Genomic DNA, 13,481 nt, shown 5'->3' on the forward strand with positions numbered 1-13,481 from the left:
GAAAAATGAAACAGGGTGCCTAGAAGCTCCAGACAGACCTCAGAGATATTCTTGCTCCCTCTGCGATTAAATGTGATGAGGTTCTCGCATCTTCAAATCATTCCTGCAAGAGTTGGTTTATGACAGACTGACTGACACACGGCAGGCCAGGGTTCGTTACCTGTGGCTTCAGGAGCAAGTTGACACCCAACCTGCGGAGTTTCCAAGCCATTGACACACTTGCATGACTTGAGCCTTATTTCTTGTCATTGACCTTTGTATGTTGGTGATATACTTTTGCTCTAGTTTTAAGGATGATTTAGAAACCGTATTTTAAAAAGTACAACACTCCTCAAATGCCCACAGCAGCTGGCTATGAGCAGAGCCAATGCTGGTGACCGGGAACACAGCCTCAGTCTCTGCCATGGGTGGTGGGCACCCAACTATTTGGGCCATCCTTATTGCCTCCAGAGTCTGCATCACCAGGGAGTGGAGGAGATAGGAGCTCGAGCTGGGTTTCAAAGTCAAATGTGCCAGTATGGAGCTTGGGCGTTTCAACTGGCATCTTAGCTGCTAGGCAAAGTACCCACCCTAGAAACCACAACCTTCACTCTATGAGTATCTAATAATAACGTGCCTAGTATTTTGCCACAGCAACTCAAATGAACAGAACGTCTGTACGGATTTTAACAACCTGGATTAGCCGAGAACCACCCTGAGTTGGAAATGCTTCTAGAGGATCTAATTTGGCTCAGCATTGTTAGTGCTCTCTGCAGAATGAAGCAATGTAATCCTTTTGGCATTGCATGAGCAGTTGTTTGAGTCTTTTATCAGATTGACTTTCTACTCATGCCAAAGGGAGTGATGCTCTTTGTATAAAAGTGACTTTGAAGATTAATAAATAACAGAATGAGAACACGTGGATTTATGAGTTTTAACAGTTTTATGTTTTGCATGTGTGTACTTTGAAAAAAAAAAACACTTGGGAATGTCTGACTTCTGCATAGATTCTGTCCTGAGAAGATGTGAGCTGTCTTTGATTTAGGTCAGGGGAACTTTCAGTGACCCACAAGGACCTCCTAGCAACGATAGGTGGATTGGAGGTACTCTAGATGCTGTGACAAGCGTCCAGGGCTCTGTGTTTTGACATGCGTATCACAGATTCAGTGCTTGTTGACTGCTCTTTCATGCCCCATACAGCCCACAGGCCCGGACTGTTGTGGCAGCAGGTGGTGAATGAGCTGTGCAAGAAGCTCCAGCCCCAGAGGCCCAGGCCCCAACTGTGTGAGCGGCAGTCAATGCCACAATGGCAGTCTTGAGTACTTGCATTTTCAGTGTTCCTTGCACTGGAAACTCTGTGTGTGTGTGTGTGTGTGTGAGAGAGAGAGAGAGAGAGAGAGAGAGAGAGAGAGAGAGAGTAGATAGATCACTTGCTTTTTTGGCACTTCTATACACTGGCAGGATCCCAGTTGTGCATATAGAAACCAGGCTAGGTATTTTAAGCAGAAAGGCATTTAAAAAAGGGATCTGTGTTTGAGCTGTTTCAGAAGGGCTAGGGAAAGGACAAGGAAGAAACCAGGAAGGGCAGTTTTGCTGGTCAGCCTCTGTCCTGCTGAGCAGCCATAACAAAGCCTGCTGCACCTGGCGGGGGTCCTGCCCCCTGCTCCCACACAGCTGAACTGTGGGTACCAGCCTGGTTAACCCTGGTCTCCACTGACAACTGCTGCCACTGCTGGGATTAGAGCTGGAGCTGCTGCCAAGGCAGAGAAGGATCCTAACTGCCTGCCTTCTACATTCTGATCCTGCACTACCTGCTGGCAAAGGGTTCTGGGAAATGTAGTTTCCTCATGCTAGCTGTAGGGTATGGAAACCCAAGAAGGGCAGACATCAGGCCTGGATGTAACCATGATGGAACATTAGAAAGTCAGCCATCACAGTGCATTAGCCATGTGGACATCCATTCTTATTTATCTTTGATTTGATATCAAGTATTTTAAAAAGTCTGATTATTCTTTTGTGGGAGGTAACGATGCTTATTCACTTGATATTAAAGAATTTGATGGGGAGGGAGCATTTTATTGATTCCATTCAAAGGCAGCTGACCAAATTCCTTAAAAGGGTCTGCCGTGGTCTGTGAATCCCTGGTGGCCCAGCCAGCTGGGAAAAGGAGAGTAGGCTGGAGTGAATTGGCCTGCGTGGGTCTGTCTGATGCTGGCAGATGCGCTTCTCCAGCAGCACTCATGTTTTCTCAGCTGGTGACATGGTTTGTTTGCTTGCTGCGATCCTACCCTACTTCACACCAGTCACATTCTTTCCTGGTTTGATCCCAGTGGGAAATTACTGCAGGTTCACTTAGTATAAAATTGTCATGCCTTGAGAAACAAAAATGGGAGATGAAGGCCCAGCGATCAGGACAATGGCTATTAGCATACATAAATGTTGTCTACTTACTTTCTAAATCTGAACTCATCTTTCCCCTGGTTTGTCAGGGCTGGCTTCTATTGCTCTGAATTTGTCTGCCAGCTCAGGGAGGTGGAGGTGATTGTCTACAGAACTGAGAAATTGGTTTCATAAATAAGTGGTGGCAGTTTGCTTCTGGATATATATTTAAGAACCCACTCAATAGCTGCTGCTCCCGCAACAGAAAGCTCCTCTGCTTGCCGCCGTCTGATGCAGTGGTCTTCCAGCTGGAGCAGCACATGCTTGGAAGGTTTGCGAAGACACGCCAGTGCTGGAGGATGCTTCTTAGAGAACCTGTTTGCAGAGTCCTACCTTAGCCCTCATCCCAAGAACCATCCTCTAGTGAGGACCGACAGCCCTTCCCAAACCTGGCCTGCTGCAAATGTGTAAAATTAGCAACTCCTTGTTGCATTGATTACAGGTTTTAAAACCAAACCAAACCATGGGAAAATCTGAACTACTGGCCTTGGTTTTTAAAAAACGACAAAGAAAGAAATTGGTTAATAATTCAATGACTTGTGTTAAGTACGGTGGTTTCCATTTCTTCTCTCATGCCAAGGTCTTTCAGGCCTTCGTTGATGTGTTGGTAACAGGAAAATAAATACATTGTGATGATAGATCTTGGTCAAGTTCAGCACTCTGAGAAGAGCTCCAAGAATGGAGTAGCACTACTGTGACGACGCCCAGTCTGTGCCCTTTACTGATACAATGTTTCTTGGACTGCAAATTTGAAAGCATTAAAAACAGGCATAGCATGAACATTTAGTCCTGACTGGCTCTAACAGTAAATAAATTTATCAAGAGATTTCACAATCTCAGTGGGAACCCCAGCTTCACTTCTGGAAATGCATCGCCAACCAAATTTTATTCCTGGGAAACTGTTATTCTTCATGATTTGTTATGTAGTTTTTGATGCAGCCTAAAAGTAATAATAATTATAAACCAATCAGAAATACATCTAACAGTTATAGACTGTTGTCCCAGCAAATATCTGGAATGTACATGTCAACTGATACACATAACTCCTATTACAGAGAAGCAAGGTGAAGTAACCGATTGAAAACATTTTCTACTTGAAGTATATCACACTAGGGTGGAAGGAGGTGGGAATGAGAATAGCAATCAAAGAGAAAAAAGATTGATATCGAGTCATGCGGGCAGAGGATGGAATGTGCCCTGTGACTGTGATATGACCCATCCAATGATGTAATATTAACAGATATTTACAATGTACCATAAGTTACATCCTTTACACTTAAAGTGACAAAGAAAACATCACCTCTGAGTGTAAAATATGCCTGGAATACAGCTTCTAAATTTAGTGAAGTAGTGTTTGAGCAAAACATGTAAACATCCTTGATCAGTATGGTGTTTGAGGTACACATCCCCACACCTCCATGTGTGTTTTCTTCTTTTTCCCAGTTTGACCTGGTGTGTGACAATGCATGGATGTTGGATCTCACCCAAGCCATCCTCAACCTTGGCTTTCTAGCTGGAGCGTTCACCTTAGGCTACGCAGCAGACAGGTGGGTATGGAAATGGCGACCCTCTTATGCCACTCCAATACTACACGTGCCTGCACAGAGAGAATACTTCATGTCAGCTGGGAGACAAGTATGCATGTTAAATTCCGAAAAATAACTCATGACATTTGCACTTACCTGATCTCACCTCAGTACTCCTTGAGCTGTATGAAGAAGCTGAGTTGTTCACAGTGGGTCTGGAAGGACCTGAGTGGACACGCAGACTCATGAAGCAGCGACAGGGCTGTCGTTGGGCAGATGGGTTTTGCTGGATGATGTGCACCAAGCCCAGGTGATCCTGTGATAACTCACTGGTGGAAGGTCAACGACTTTAGTTGCTAAACCCTGCCCACAGCACATGTTTTTCCACTTTATTCTGTTCTGCAGCTTTATAATGTTGTAAAAACAGGTTTTTCCAAAAACCATTCAAAGAATTTTACCTCTTTTTATTCATAAATGTAACCAGCCAGTGGCAAAGCATGGTGGGTGTATACATTTAAGACCATTGGGCTTTCTACTTGAGTATCTTGCTTCTGATTCCATTGCTGGTTATTGGCTTCCTCTTTAACTCAGTTCCTTTATCCCAGTTCTAATTATGAAAATGTTTGTGGTGATTTAAATTAGGTTTTGTTTATTCTGCATTTTCCACCCTCACAATCCGGAGCACCAGCTGCATAGTGAAGGAACTAGGGGATGGAGGACTTCCTCCTCCGGGGTCCTCGGCAGGCACCGCAGATGCCTCTGCAGGGACCCAGCCAGCCCTGGGCCCAGGGCCAAGTGCGGGTCGTTTAGTCTCGTGCTGAGGCTATTCTCAGCTGCTTCTCGCCTCCATCTGTAATTGACATCCTGGAAGGAAGGGCAGAAGACAAGGGAGCAAGCCATGCTCCTAGGGGATGGGGCCCGAAGGGGAGAGAGCGAATTTCACATCCCACATTTGGACTTCTGCATGTAAGAAGCCTGAAAGGCAGCACTCAGTCCTCAGGACAAGCTGAGAGCTGAACAGAGAGAAAAGCCACTGCTCACCTCACCTGAGATCTGTCAGAGAAGTGGCCTCGCAGGGCATCCTACTGTCACGTGACTGAGAGGAAGACAGATCAATGCGAGAGACACGGCTCCATGAGCAGTGCTGCCATGGGTCCTGGTGCTGGGGCAGGAAAGCCGCAACTGTCACGGATGGGTTGCTGGGGCCTCCGTGGGAGAGTGTGAGAGATGACCCTGGGAGAGGGGCCATGTTGCTGTGATTTTTTAAAAAAGATTTATTTAAAAAAATTTTGGGGGGTGGAAAGGAAGGCAAAGTTGCATAGAGGAAGGAGAGAGAGAGAGATCTTTCATCTGATTCACTCCCAAAATGATCTCAATGACCACAGCTGGCCCAATCTGAAGCCAGGAACCAGGAGCTTCTTCCAGATCTCCCAGATGGGCCATCTGCCACTGCTTTCCCGGATTCGGTAACAAGGAGCTGCATTGAAACTGGAGCAGGGACTCTATATGGCGCCCATATGGGATGCCGACACTGCACTGGCCCCAGAATTTTTGTTTAAACCTTCAGGAGCTCTATCAGGTATCCAAAGAGCATATCAAGAAAAATTCCCTCATGCTTCCATCCAGGAGGAGGTAGGAGGGGAAGGAGCTGCACTCGCTGTTCTTCACGAGGCCTGGCCTCAGGAGAAACCCTTTAAAAGCCAGAGCCTGACTTAGCATCTACATGGATCTCCAGCTCCTGTCAGGGCAGTCTCCCCTGTGGGACAGAAGACCAAGAAGCCCTGGTGTGTTCACATTGCGGAGGGCCAGGCTTCTGGGAGGGCAGAGCCGATCACTGGACCCTGGAGCGCCCCCTCTGACCACAGGTCAATCTGTCTCCCTTCCCAAGGTTCCTCTTACAGAGAGTGTCCTGCCTGCCTGCACGAGGTAAAGATGATTAGGCCTACTAACAGGCAGAAGCACCGTTTGAAGAGATAGCACATGTCAGTCCCAGATCCAAGCATGGAGACGGTGTGGGAATTACCGAGTTGGAGATCTGAGATGACTGTGGTTGGTTGGTTAAGAGCCCCCGGGGACAGACAGTTGGGCAAAATAAGCAGAAACAGCAGAAACGAGGAAATTCTAAGAAGGAGCAGGAACCCGAAGGACATGCTAGAAATTAAAACAAACAAGCAAACAAAAAAACCAAAAAAACCCAACCGCAATAGAAATGAAGCATGTCATTAACGGTTTCCCTGGGAGGCTGGGCGTGACTGGGAAAAGCAGCTCTGAGCTTGACATCCCAGAAGAAACGTTCAAACCCAGAAAGCAAAGAGAAAAGAAGACTGAAATTAAAAAAAGAGGTAGAAGAATATGCACTGATGGCAGGGGGCCACCAAAGGTGTGTGTCTGAGTGTGACGGAGCACCAACCGCGGACGGAAGGAGTCGAAGACCCTGGAAACCATGACTGAGAATCCTCCCAGATCACACCACACACCAAAACCCAGAGAATACCAAGCCAGGCAAATGCCAAAACAAACAAACAAACAAACACATAAAAGTGTACCTAGACAAACCACAGAACATCAAAGATTAAAACCTTGAAAGAAGGCAGGGGAGAAAAATTAACCCTCAGTGATAGAGCAACGATAAAAAATCCACCAGACTTTGCCTCAGAAACTGTTCAAGTCAGAAAAGATGGGTGTGAAAGAGTTAAAATTGAGATGGTTGGGGAGGAATCCTTGCAAGAATGTTCACTCTCAAATTATCTTTCAAAAGTGAAATATTCTCCTAGACAAACAAAATGGAGAGACTTTGCTCCCAGTAGACCTGCCTTGTAGGCAAAGCGGAAAGACCTGCTTTGTAGGCAAAATGGAAAGACCTGCTTCAGAGCAGGGAAGGTGGTGTAGGCCAGGGGCAGAGCAGCGGGGGAGAATACATGGAACTAAAATAGACAGCGTTTTGTGTCTCTCACTCCTAAATGATTCAATAGGTAACTGTTTCCTTCAGACAAACATAGCAAGAGTGTATTTCATTACATATGCTTCCATATATGGCATTGTCTATGCCTATATATGCTGTGATGTGTGAGGTTAACATTGGTAATGATGCCAGCGGAAGGAGGAGAAATTTGGAGAAGAGAACCATGATATCATGAGAAAGAAGAAAAAGATGAAAGCATACAAAATGCTCAACTGAAACAACAAAGGCAGAAGAAATGTGGAAGTTAAAAAGGGAACAAAGATAGACACAAATGTTGTAGAAGGTAGGCCCAGCATTGTGGTACAGTGGAATAAACTGCTGCCTGTAAGGTCACAATCCCATATGAGTCTTGCTTAGTGTCCCAGATGCTCCATTTCCAATCCAGCTGCCTGCTCCTGCACCTGGGCAAGCAGTGGAAGATGGCCTGGATATTGGGGGAGACCCTCATGGAGTTCCAGGCTCCTGGCTTCAGCCTGGCTGTTGAGTGACCCAGTGGGATGGAAGAGCTCTCATTCACTGCTTCCTTCTCCTTATTTCTCAAATGAACACAGTGAATCTTACAAAAAGATATTAAAGAAATACTCTGGATAACTCTATGGCCACAAGATTGATAACCTAAAGGAAACAGACCAATTTCTTAAAACACTCGTGCAAGAAGGAATAGACTATATGAACAGACCTGTCACTGTCGGTAAATTGAATCAGTAATTGATAACTGTCTAAAATGAAACAACTGTTTATCTATAAACATACAAAATCCAGATACAGGCTTTACAGCCTGAAATTAACTCAGAATAGAATGCAGACTTTAATATAAGTTGGAAAACTACAAGATTCCTAGAAGAGGATGCAAGGGAGAGAATCTAGGTGACTTGGAATTTGACACAAAGGTATGACCCATGGAAAAAAGAGTCAGGAAGCCAGACTTCAGTAGGATTAGAATTGTCTGCTCTGCCGAAGGCTCTTTCAGGGGGTTGAAAAATAAATCGCAGACTGGGAAAGAGATTAGCAAATCATGTCTGGTAAAAGACTCACTCAAAATATATAAATAACTCAAAGCTCATGGAAAACAACCTGACTGAAACATGGCCCAGGAACAGGCTTTGTGCATGAAGCAGCTACTTGGGGCCCATTCAAATCCCTGTTATATCGATTGCAATCCAGCTCCCCGACAATGCGCCTGAGAAAGCACTGGGCGATGGCCCAAGGAGTTGGGTCCCTGCTGTTTTCCCTCTTCCCCCAGGAGAGCAGGATGGAGTTCTGGGCTCCTGGCTGTGGAGTGACTTGGCCCCAGCTGTTGCAGTCATTTGGAGAGTGAACCAGGAAGATCTGTCACTCCCTTTCTGTCACTCTACCTTTTCAAATAAATGAATCTTTCAAAATGGCCCCAAAACCTTGATGGTCAGTTCACCAAAAAGATACAGGTAGTAACCAAGCATGTGAAATAGTGTTCCAAATGTGTATTGAAGCAACAGCAGCTGTCACTGCAACCCAGTAAATGACATGATCTGGAATGCCGACATCAGCAAAGGCCAGGAGGGCGTCCTCATTGCCGATGGCCCTGCAGAACAGTGCAGCCGCTTGGGAAGTCTGTCTGATGGTGTCTTAGAATACAAAGTATGCTCTGGCCCTGCCATCCCACAGTTACACTCTCTGGTGCAGAGAAACTGAACACTTGCATTCACCCAGAAGTGTACACACGAAGGAGTCTGGCAGCTGTGTGCATACCTGCCAAAATGGGGGAGCAAGCAGTATGTCCTTCAGTAGGATGTAACATTCATGATGATGAAATGTCATCCTGCACTATAAGAGAAGGGAGCGATGGCCGTGAGGAGGTAGGGAGGAACCCTCTCTGCGTATTGCTAAGTGAGAAAAACCATCCTGGAAGGACTGTGGACTGTGTGATTCCAACTCGGTGACAGTCTACAAAGACAAGGTCATGGAGACGCAACAAATATCAGTGGTTGGGGGTAACACTGATGCTGAAACTGCTTTGCATGAAACTGATGGTGTACACTGGCCACAGGTCGTGTGTCCCTGTCCAGTGTGAGGGAACCCCATTGGGTCATGGCCGGTGAACCCCATTGGGTCATGGCCAGTGAACCCCATTGGATCATGGCTGGTGAACCCCATTGGGTCATGGCCGGTGAACCCCATTGGATCATGGCTGGTGAACCCCATTGGGTCATGGCCTATCAATGCAGGCAAAGAGCTTCTCTGGTAGTGGATGTTGATGATGGAAAACTGTGTGTAGGAACTCTCTATACTTCCTGTTCAAAGTTTGCTGCCGACTGAGAAGTTCCCTAAAACATAAAGCCACTGAAATCTAGGTAAGTAAAGGCTGGTCCCATCTCCACTTTGTTGTTCAAGCAAGATACTGTGTGTGAAAATTCAATGGGAATTTCTATGCAAGATTTCCGTAGACTTTCTTAGATGTCACTGACAAGAAATTATACCAGTCAGCAGCCTGATAACGCAGTGCAAAGTATTTCTGTGCTGGTAAATCTGTATTATAAATGCAAGAGATTTGTTCACTTTATATAAATAAAATAGTTACAATATTAAAAATGGAAATTAATGAGGGGTAGGGATCTGAGGAGGGGGAAGGGAAATCCCAGAGCCTATGGAACTGTATCATGAAATAACAAAATAATATTTTTTAATTAGACAAATATATTAAGAGAAGAAAAATGTGGTAACCATGACATTGCTCAGAATACTGTGCGTAATATCACTTAATAACAATTATGATCATAGTGATAGTTAGATGAATAATGAAATAATACAATAATCTTTGTGTAAATAATGAAAATACAAAAATCAACACAGTATGGGTGGTACATTTTAGAGTGTGGAAGGGATTTTCACATAGCATCTCCTTTGGGCCTCTGCACTATTTCTCTTTAGAAACTGTAAAGAAATCAAACTTGAGTTTTTGAGAGTCTAGGAATTGGTCCAAGGTCATGTCTGGTACGTGCTTGAGCCAAGCTTCAGAGAGGACACCTAGGTATCAGGCACCTTGGTGGCTTCATTCTGCCCCTTTCTCGGTAACACTCCAAGCACAAAATGTTAGAGAATGTCACTTCTACAGTACCAGGAGACGACGTCAAACAGCAGGTATTGAATAGAGGGCCATCTTTTGGAAAGAAGTCATAGAGGATGCACTCTGTGCTTTATGTTTTAAATTTTTTGTCGTTTCAGAAATACATGTTTTATTTGCCCTGGTTTGCCCATATACCAAAACTAAGCTTTTCAGCAATACTTAATTTTTAAAAAAGATTTGTTATTTATTGAAAATGCAGAATTAGAGGAAGAATATGAGAGACAGACAAACATGTTCCATCTGCTGGTTCATTTCCCATATGGCTACAATGCCTGGGGCTAGGTGAGGCTGAAGCCTGGAACTCCATCCCCATGTGTTCCAATGAGGCACAGGGGCCCAAGCACGTGGACCATCTTCTGCTGCTTTCTTAGGCACATTAGCAGGGAGCAGGATTGGAAGGGGAGCAGCTGGGACACCACCCAATGTTCCCATAGAAGATGTAAGTGTCATAGATTATTGCTTAATTGTTACTGCGGTATGAAAGCCTCCACAATCCTTTACGGTAATAAAGTCATAGAGGACACAGTTTCTAGGGACCATTTTCGCACCACATGCTGAAGCAGATGTTTAAAGTAACCTTTTTCTCTAAAAGGTACGGTAGAAGAGTCACTTACTTAGTATCCTGTTTCGGCGTTGGCATCACTGGTGTGGTGGTGGCGTTTGCCCCGAACTTTTCTGTGTTTGTGGTCTTCCGCTTCCTGCAAGGCGTGTTTGGAAAGGGGACATGGATGACTTGCTACGTGATCGGTAAGACTTCTTTACACCTTTGTCTCTTTGAGAGCCGGGCGTGGGTGGCTGAGAGGTGCTGGCTGCCAGCCTCTCCCTGTGTCCTTGGGCAGGTCCCCAAGCCAGGCGCCCGCGCAGCTCCAACAGTCCTGCCTGCAGCTACAAAAGCGAGGCAGCGTGTGTGCTGCGGTAGAGCCTTGAATGCCTCAAGACTTTAGAAATCAAATAGGAGGGTGTCCTAAACACTTTTGAGCTTTCCCATCGCTACCATGTTTTCTAGCTTTGCTTTATTATCAAGAAATGTTGTTAACATTTCAATAGCTCTTGGAGCAATACATTTTTTTTAAAGATTTATTTTTATTATTATTTTTTTTTATTGGAAAGGCGGATATACAGAGAGGAAGATCTTCCGTCCGATGATTCACTCCCCAAGTGAGTGCAAAGGCCAATACTATGCCGATCCGAAGCCAGGAGCCTCTTCCGGGTCTCCCATGTGGGTGCAGGTTCCCAAAGCCTTGGGCCGTCCTCTACTGCTTTCCCAGGCCACAGGCAGGGAGCTAGAAGGGAAACGGGGCTGCCGGGATTAGAACCGGCGCCCATATGGGATCCCGGGCGTGCAAGGCGAGGACTTTAACCACTTGCGCCACCGCGCCGGGCCCGAGCAATACATTTTTTGAAAGCATTTAAAAAATTTATATGAAAAGCAGAATGATAGAGAGGGAGAGAGAGAGAGGCCTGTCTTCCATCTACTAGTTTACTCTCCGAACAGCCGTCACATCTCAGGCCGATCTCCCACATGGATATCCAGGATCCCAGTGTTTGGGCCATCGCCTGCTGCCGTTCCTGGATGTGTTAGCAGCGAGCTGATCAGCTGCGGAGCGGCCAGGACTTCTCAGAGCTGGGATGCTGTGTGATGGGCAGTGGACACTGGTCTGAAACAACATTCTCTTCTCTCTCTCTCTCTAATCTCTCTTTCTCCTTTGGCCTATAGGACAAGAATTTTACTTTGATAATCTTTATTAACACAGGATCATCCTCATGGATCTTACTTCCTGGCCTTTTAACCAAATTTCTAAGGCAAATACCACACTCCCTATGGCCTTAGCCACTTTTTAAAACAGAGGGCAAACTGCTTGGAAAGTGCTGTCTTGGCAGTTTTCCGAGCGAGTGCTCTGGATGCACTCCTCCTGTGAGCTGCAAGGTGTCTGACTGCAGGGACATCTCCATTCTGCCTTGCAAGTTGGTTCCTGAGAGAGGGAATAAACAGCGGGCTTACCGCAATAGCTCAGGGTTAGGTACGAAACTTCCCAACAGTGGACGAGGGAACAAGACAAGGATACCTTTTCAGGATTCCTGGGCCTCTCAGCTAGCAGACAGCACTCACACAGGAGCTCCCAGGCACAGCAAGACGCGCTCTGGGCGGAAGCCATGCTGAACACCATCACCTACCATACAGGGCAAGAGTAAAGAAGTGTCTCTAATTGGCTGAAAGCATGTAAGACTGCATTTCAAGGAAATAGTTCATTCTGAATCTATTTTAGTAAATCACACACATGAAAATGTGTATATGTGTGTGTCCTCTGCATGTCGTTTTAAAACATTTTAAGCATCTTAGATTAAGATAGCCGCATGGCAATCAGAAAGCTTAGACAAACTGATAATCCTGTACCATTGACCAAGAAAAGATAACTCAAAACTTCGTGAATGGGTATATCACACAGAGAGGTGTGACATGCTGGAAAAATCTGCCTTTCTTGTATAAAAGTAATGAAAATATTTAATGTGTTCAGGGTGATTATTTTTCCATTATAAGAAAGGCTTAAACACTGTTGTTTTGATGATCGAATTCTAGTTGACCTTTTATATAACTGGGGTTGAAGGTTGAGTAAAATTATTAGCCAGCCAAACTGAGAGGTAACTTGACCTGAGCGCTTTTCTGTTCTTCATTGAATTTTCAGCAAGCAGCGTGCTCAGTGCTTTGATGTCAACAGTAACCTAACAGATACACAAGTTCACGCAGTACAAGCTAGAATGGACTGCGGGTGGAGAACATTGATCCTTTTTTTTTTTTCCATTTTTTTTATTATATTTTGACAATCTTTATATACTTAATTAGGGTAAAAAGGTTCAAGGGCTATAGGAAAGTGGGTGAGACTATTATTTTTTCCATATTTTTTCCATATTGTTTCCTTCATGTATAAAGGAGGGTTTTAAGGGAGAAGGCCCACCCAATTTCCCACCTTCCCCAGGTCCCGGATGTCGGGCATGCTCTGAGGTTCTTGCTCAGGTGGTTTGATATTTCAGCAGTTACGAATCGCTGCCAATCTTGCCACTCCAAGCACTATGAGGTCTTTGAAGAATTCACTGGTTGACATAGTCCATCATAGAGTCTCTGTTTGCCCCGTATTTCGCTGCAAAGATATAGCTGAGATGGTTGGTTGATCTGTTCTGTCTTCTCTCTTTTCTTGATTTGGATTCTGAGTCCAGCATTTTGATTGGGGAGATCTCTAAAGAAACTGTCTGAGGTGTTCTCAAACCAGATTCTTGTGTGTGCTAGCAAGTACAGGGCCCGGCACAGCATTGATCCTTAATACTAAAAACATCAACTGGAGGAGGAAATAGCCCTAGTTATTTTATTCTATTAATCAAACATTTTCCCAGAAAAAAAGAATATTATGAAGAAAAACAGGATGTATATCTGAATATTTTGCAATCTATAATTCTGTAAGAATTGTTAGAAAATTTA

At 44.9% G+C, this 13,481-nt stretch overlaps 1 protein-coding gene across 1 annotated transcript in view; it reads left to right on the forward strand.

Annotated features, from left to right (window-relative positions):
* The window catches only part of SLC22A3 (solute carrier family 22 member 3), a 75,677-nt gene that overhangs the window by 28,641 nt on the left and 33,555 nt on the right, over window positions 1–13,481 (forward strand). Inside the window, exons 2-3 of the mRNA XM_040965327.1 lie at window positions 3,862–3,965; window positions 10,602–10,756. Coding sequence (XP_040821261.1) covers window positions 3,862–3,965; window positions 10,602–10,756 — 259 coding nt within the window. The remainder of the gene's footprint in view (window positions 1–3,861; window positions 3,966–10,601; window positions 10,757–13,481) is intronic.

The sequence above is a fragment of the Ochotona curzoniae genome, unplaced genomic scaffold (genome assembly GCF_017591425.1).
Source record: "Ochotona curzoniae isolate NIBS_2020 unplaced genomic scaffold, NIBS_Ocur_1.0 scaffold_3890, whole genome shotgun sequence".
NCBI lineage: Eukaryota > Metazoa > Chordata > Mammalia > Lagomorpha > Ochotonidae > Ochotona > Ochotona curzoniae.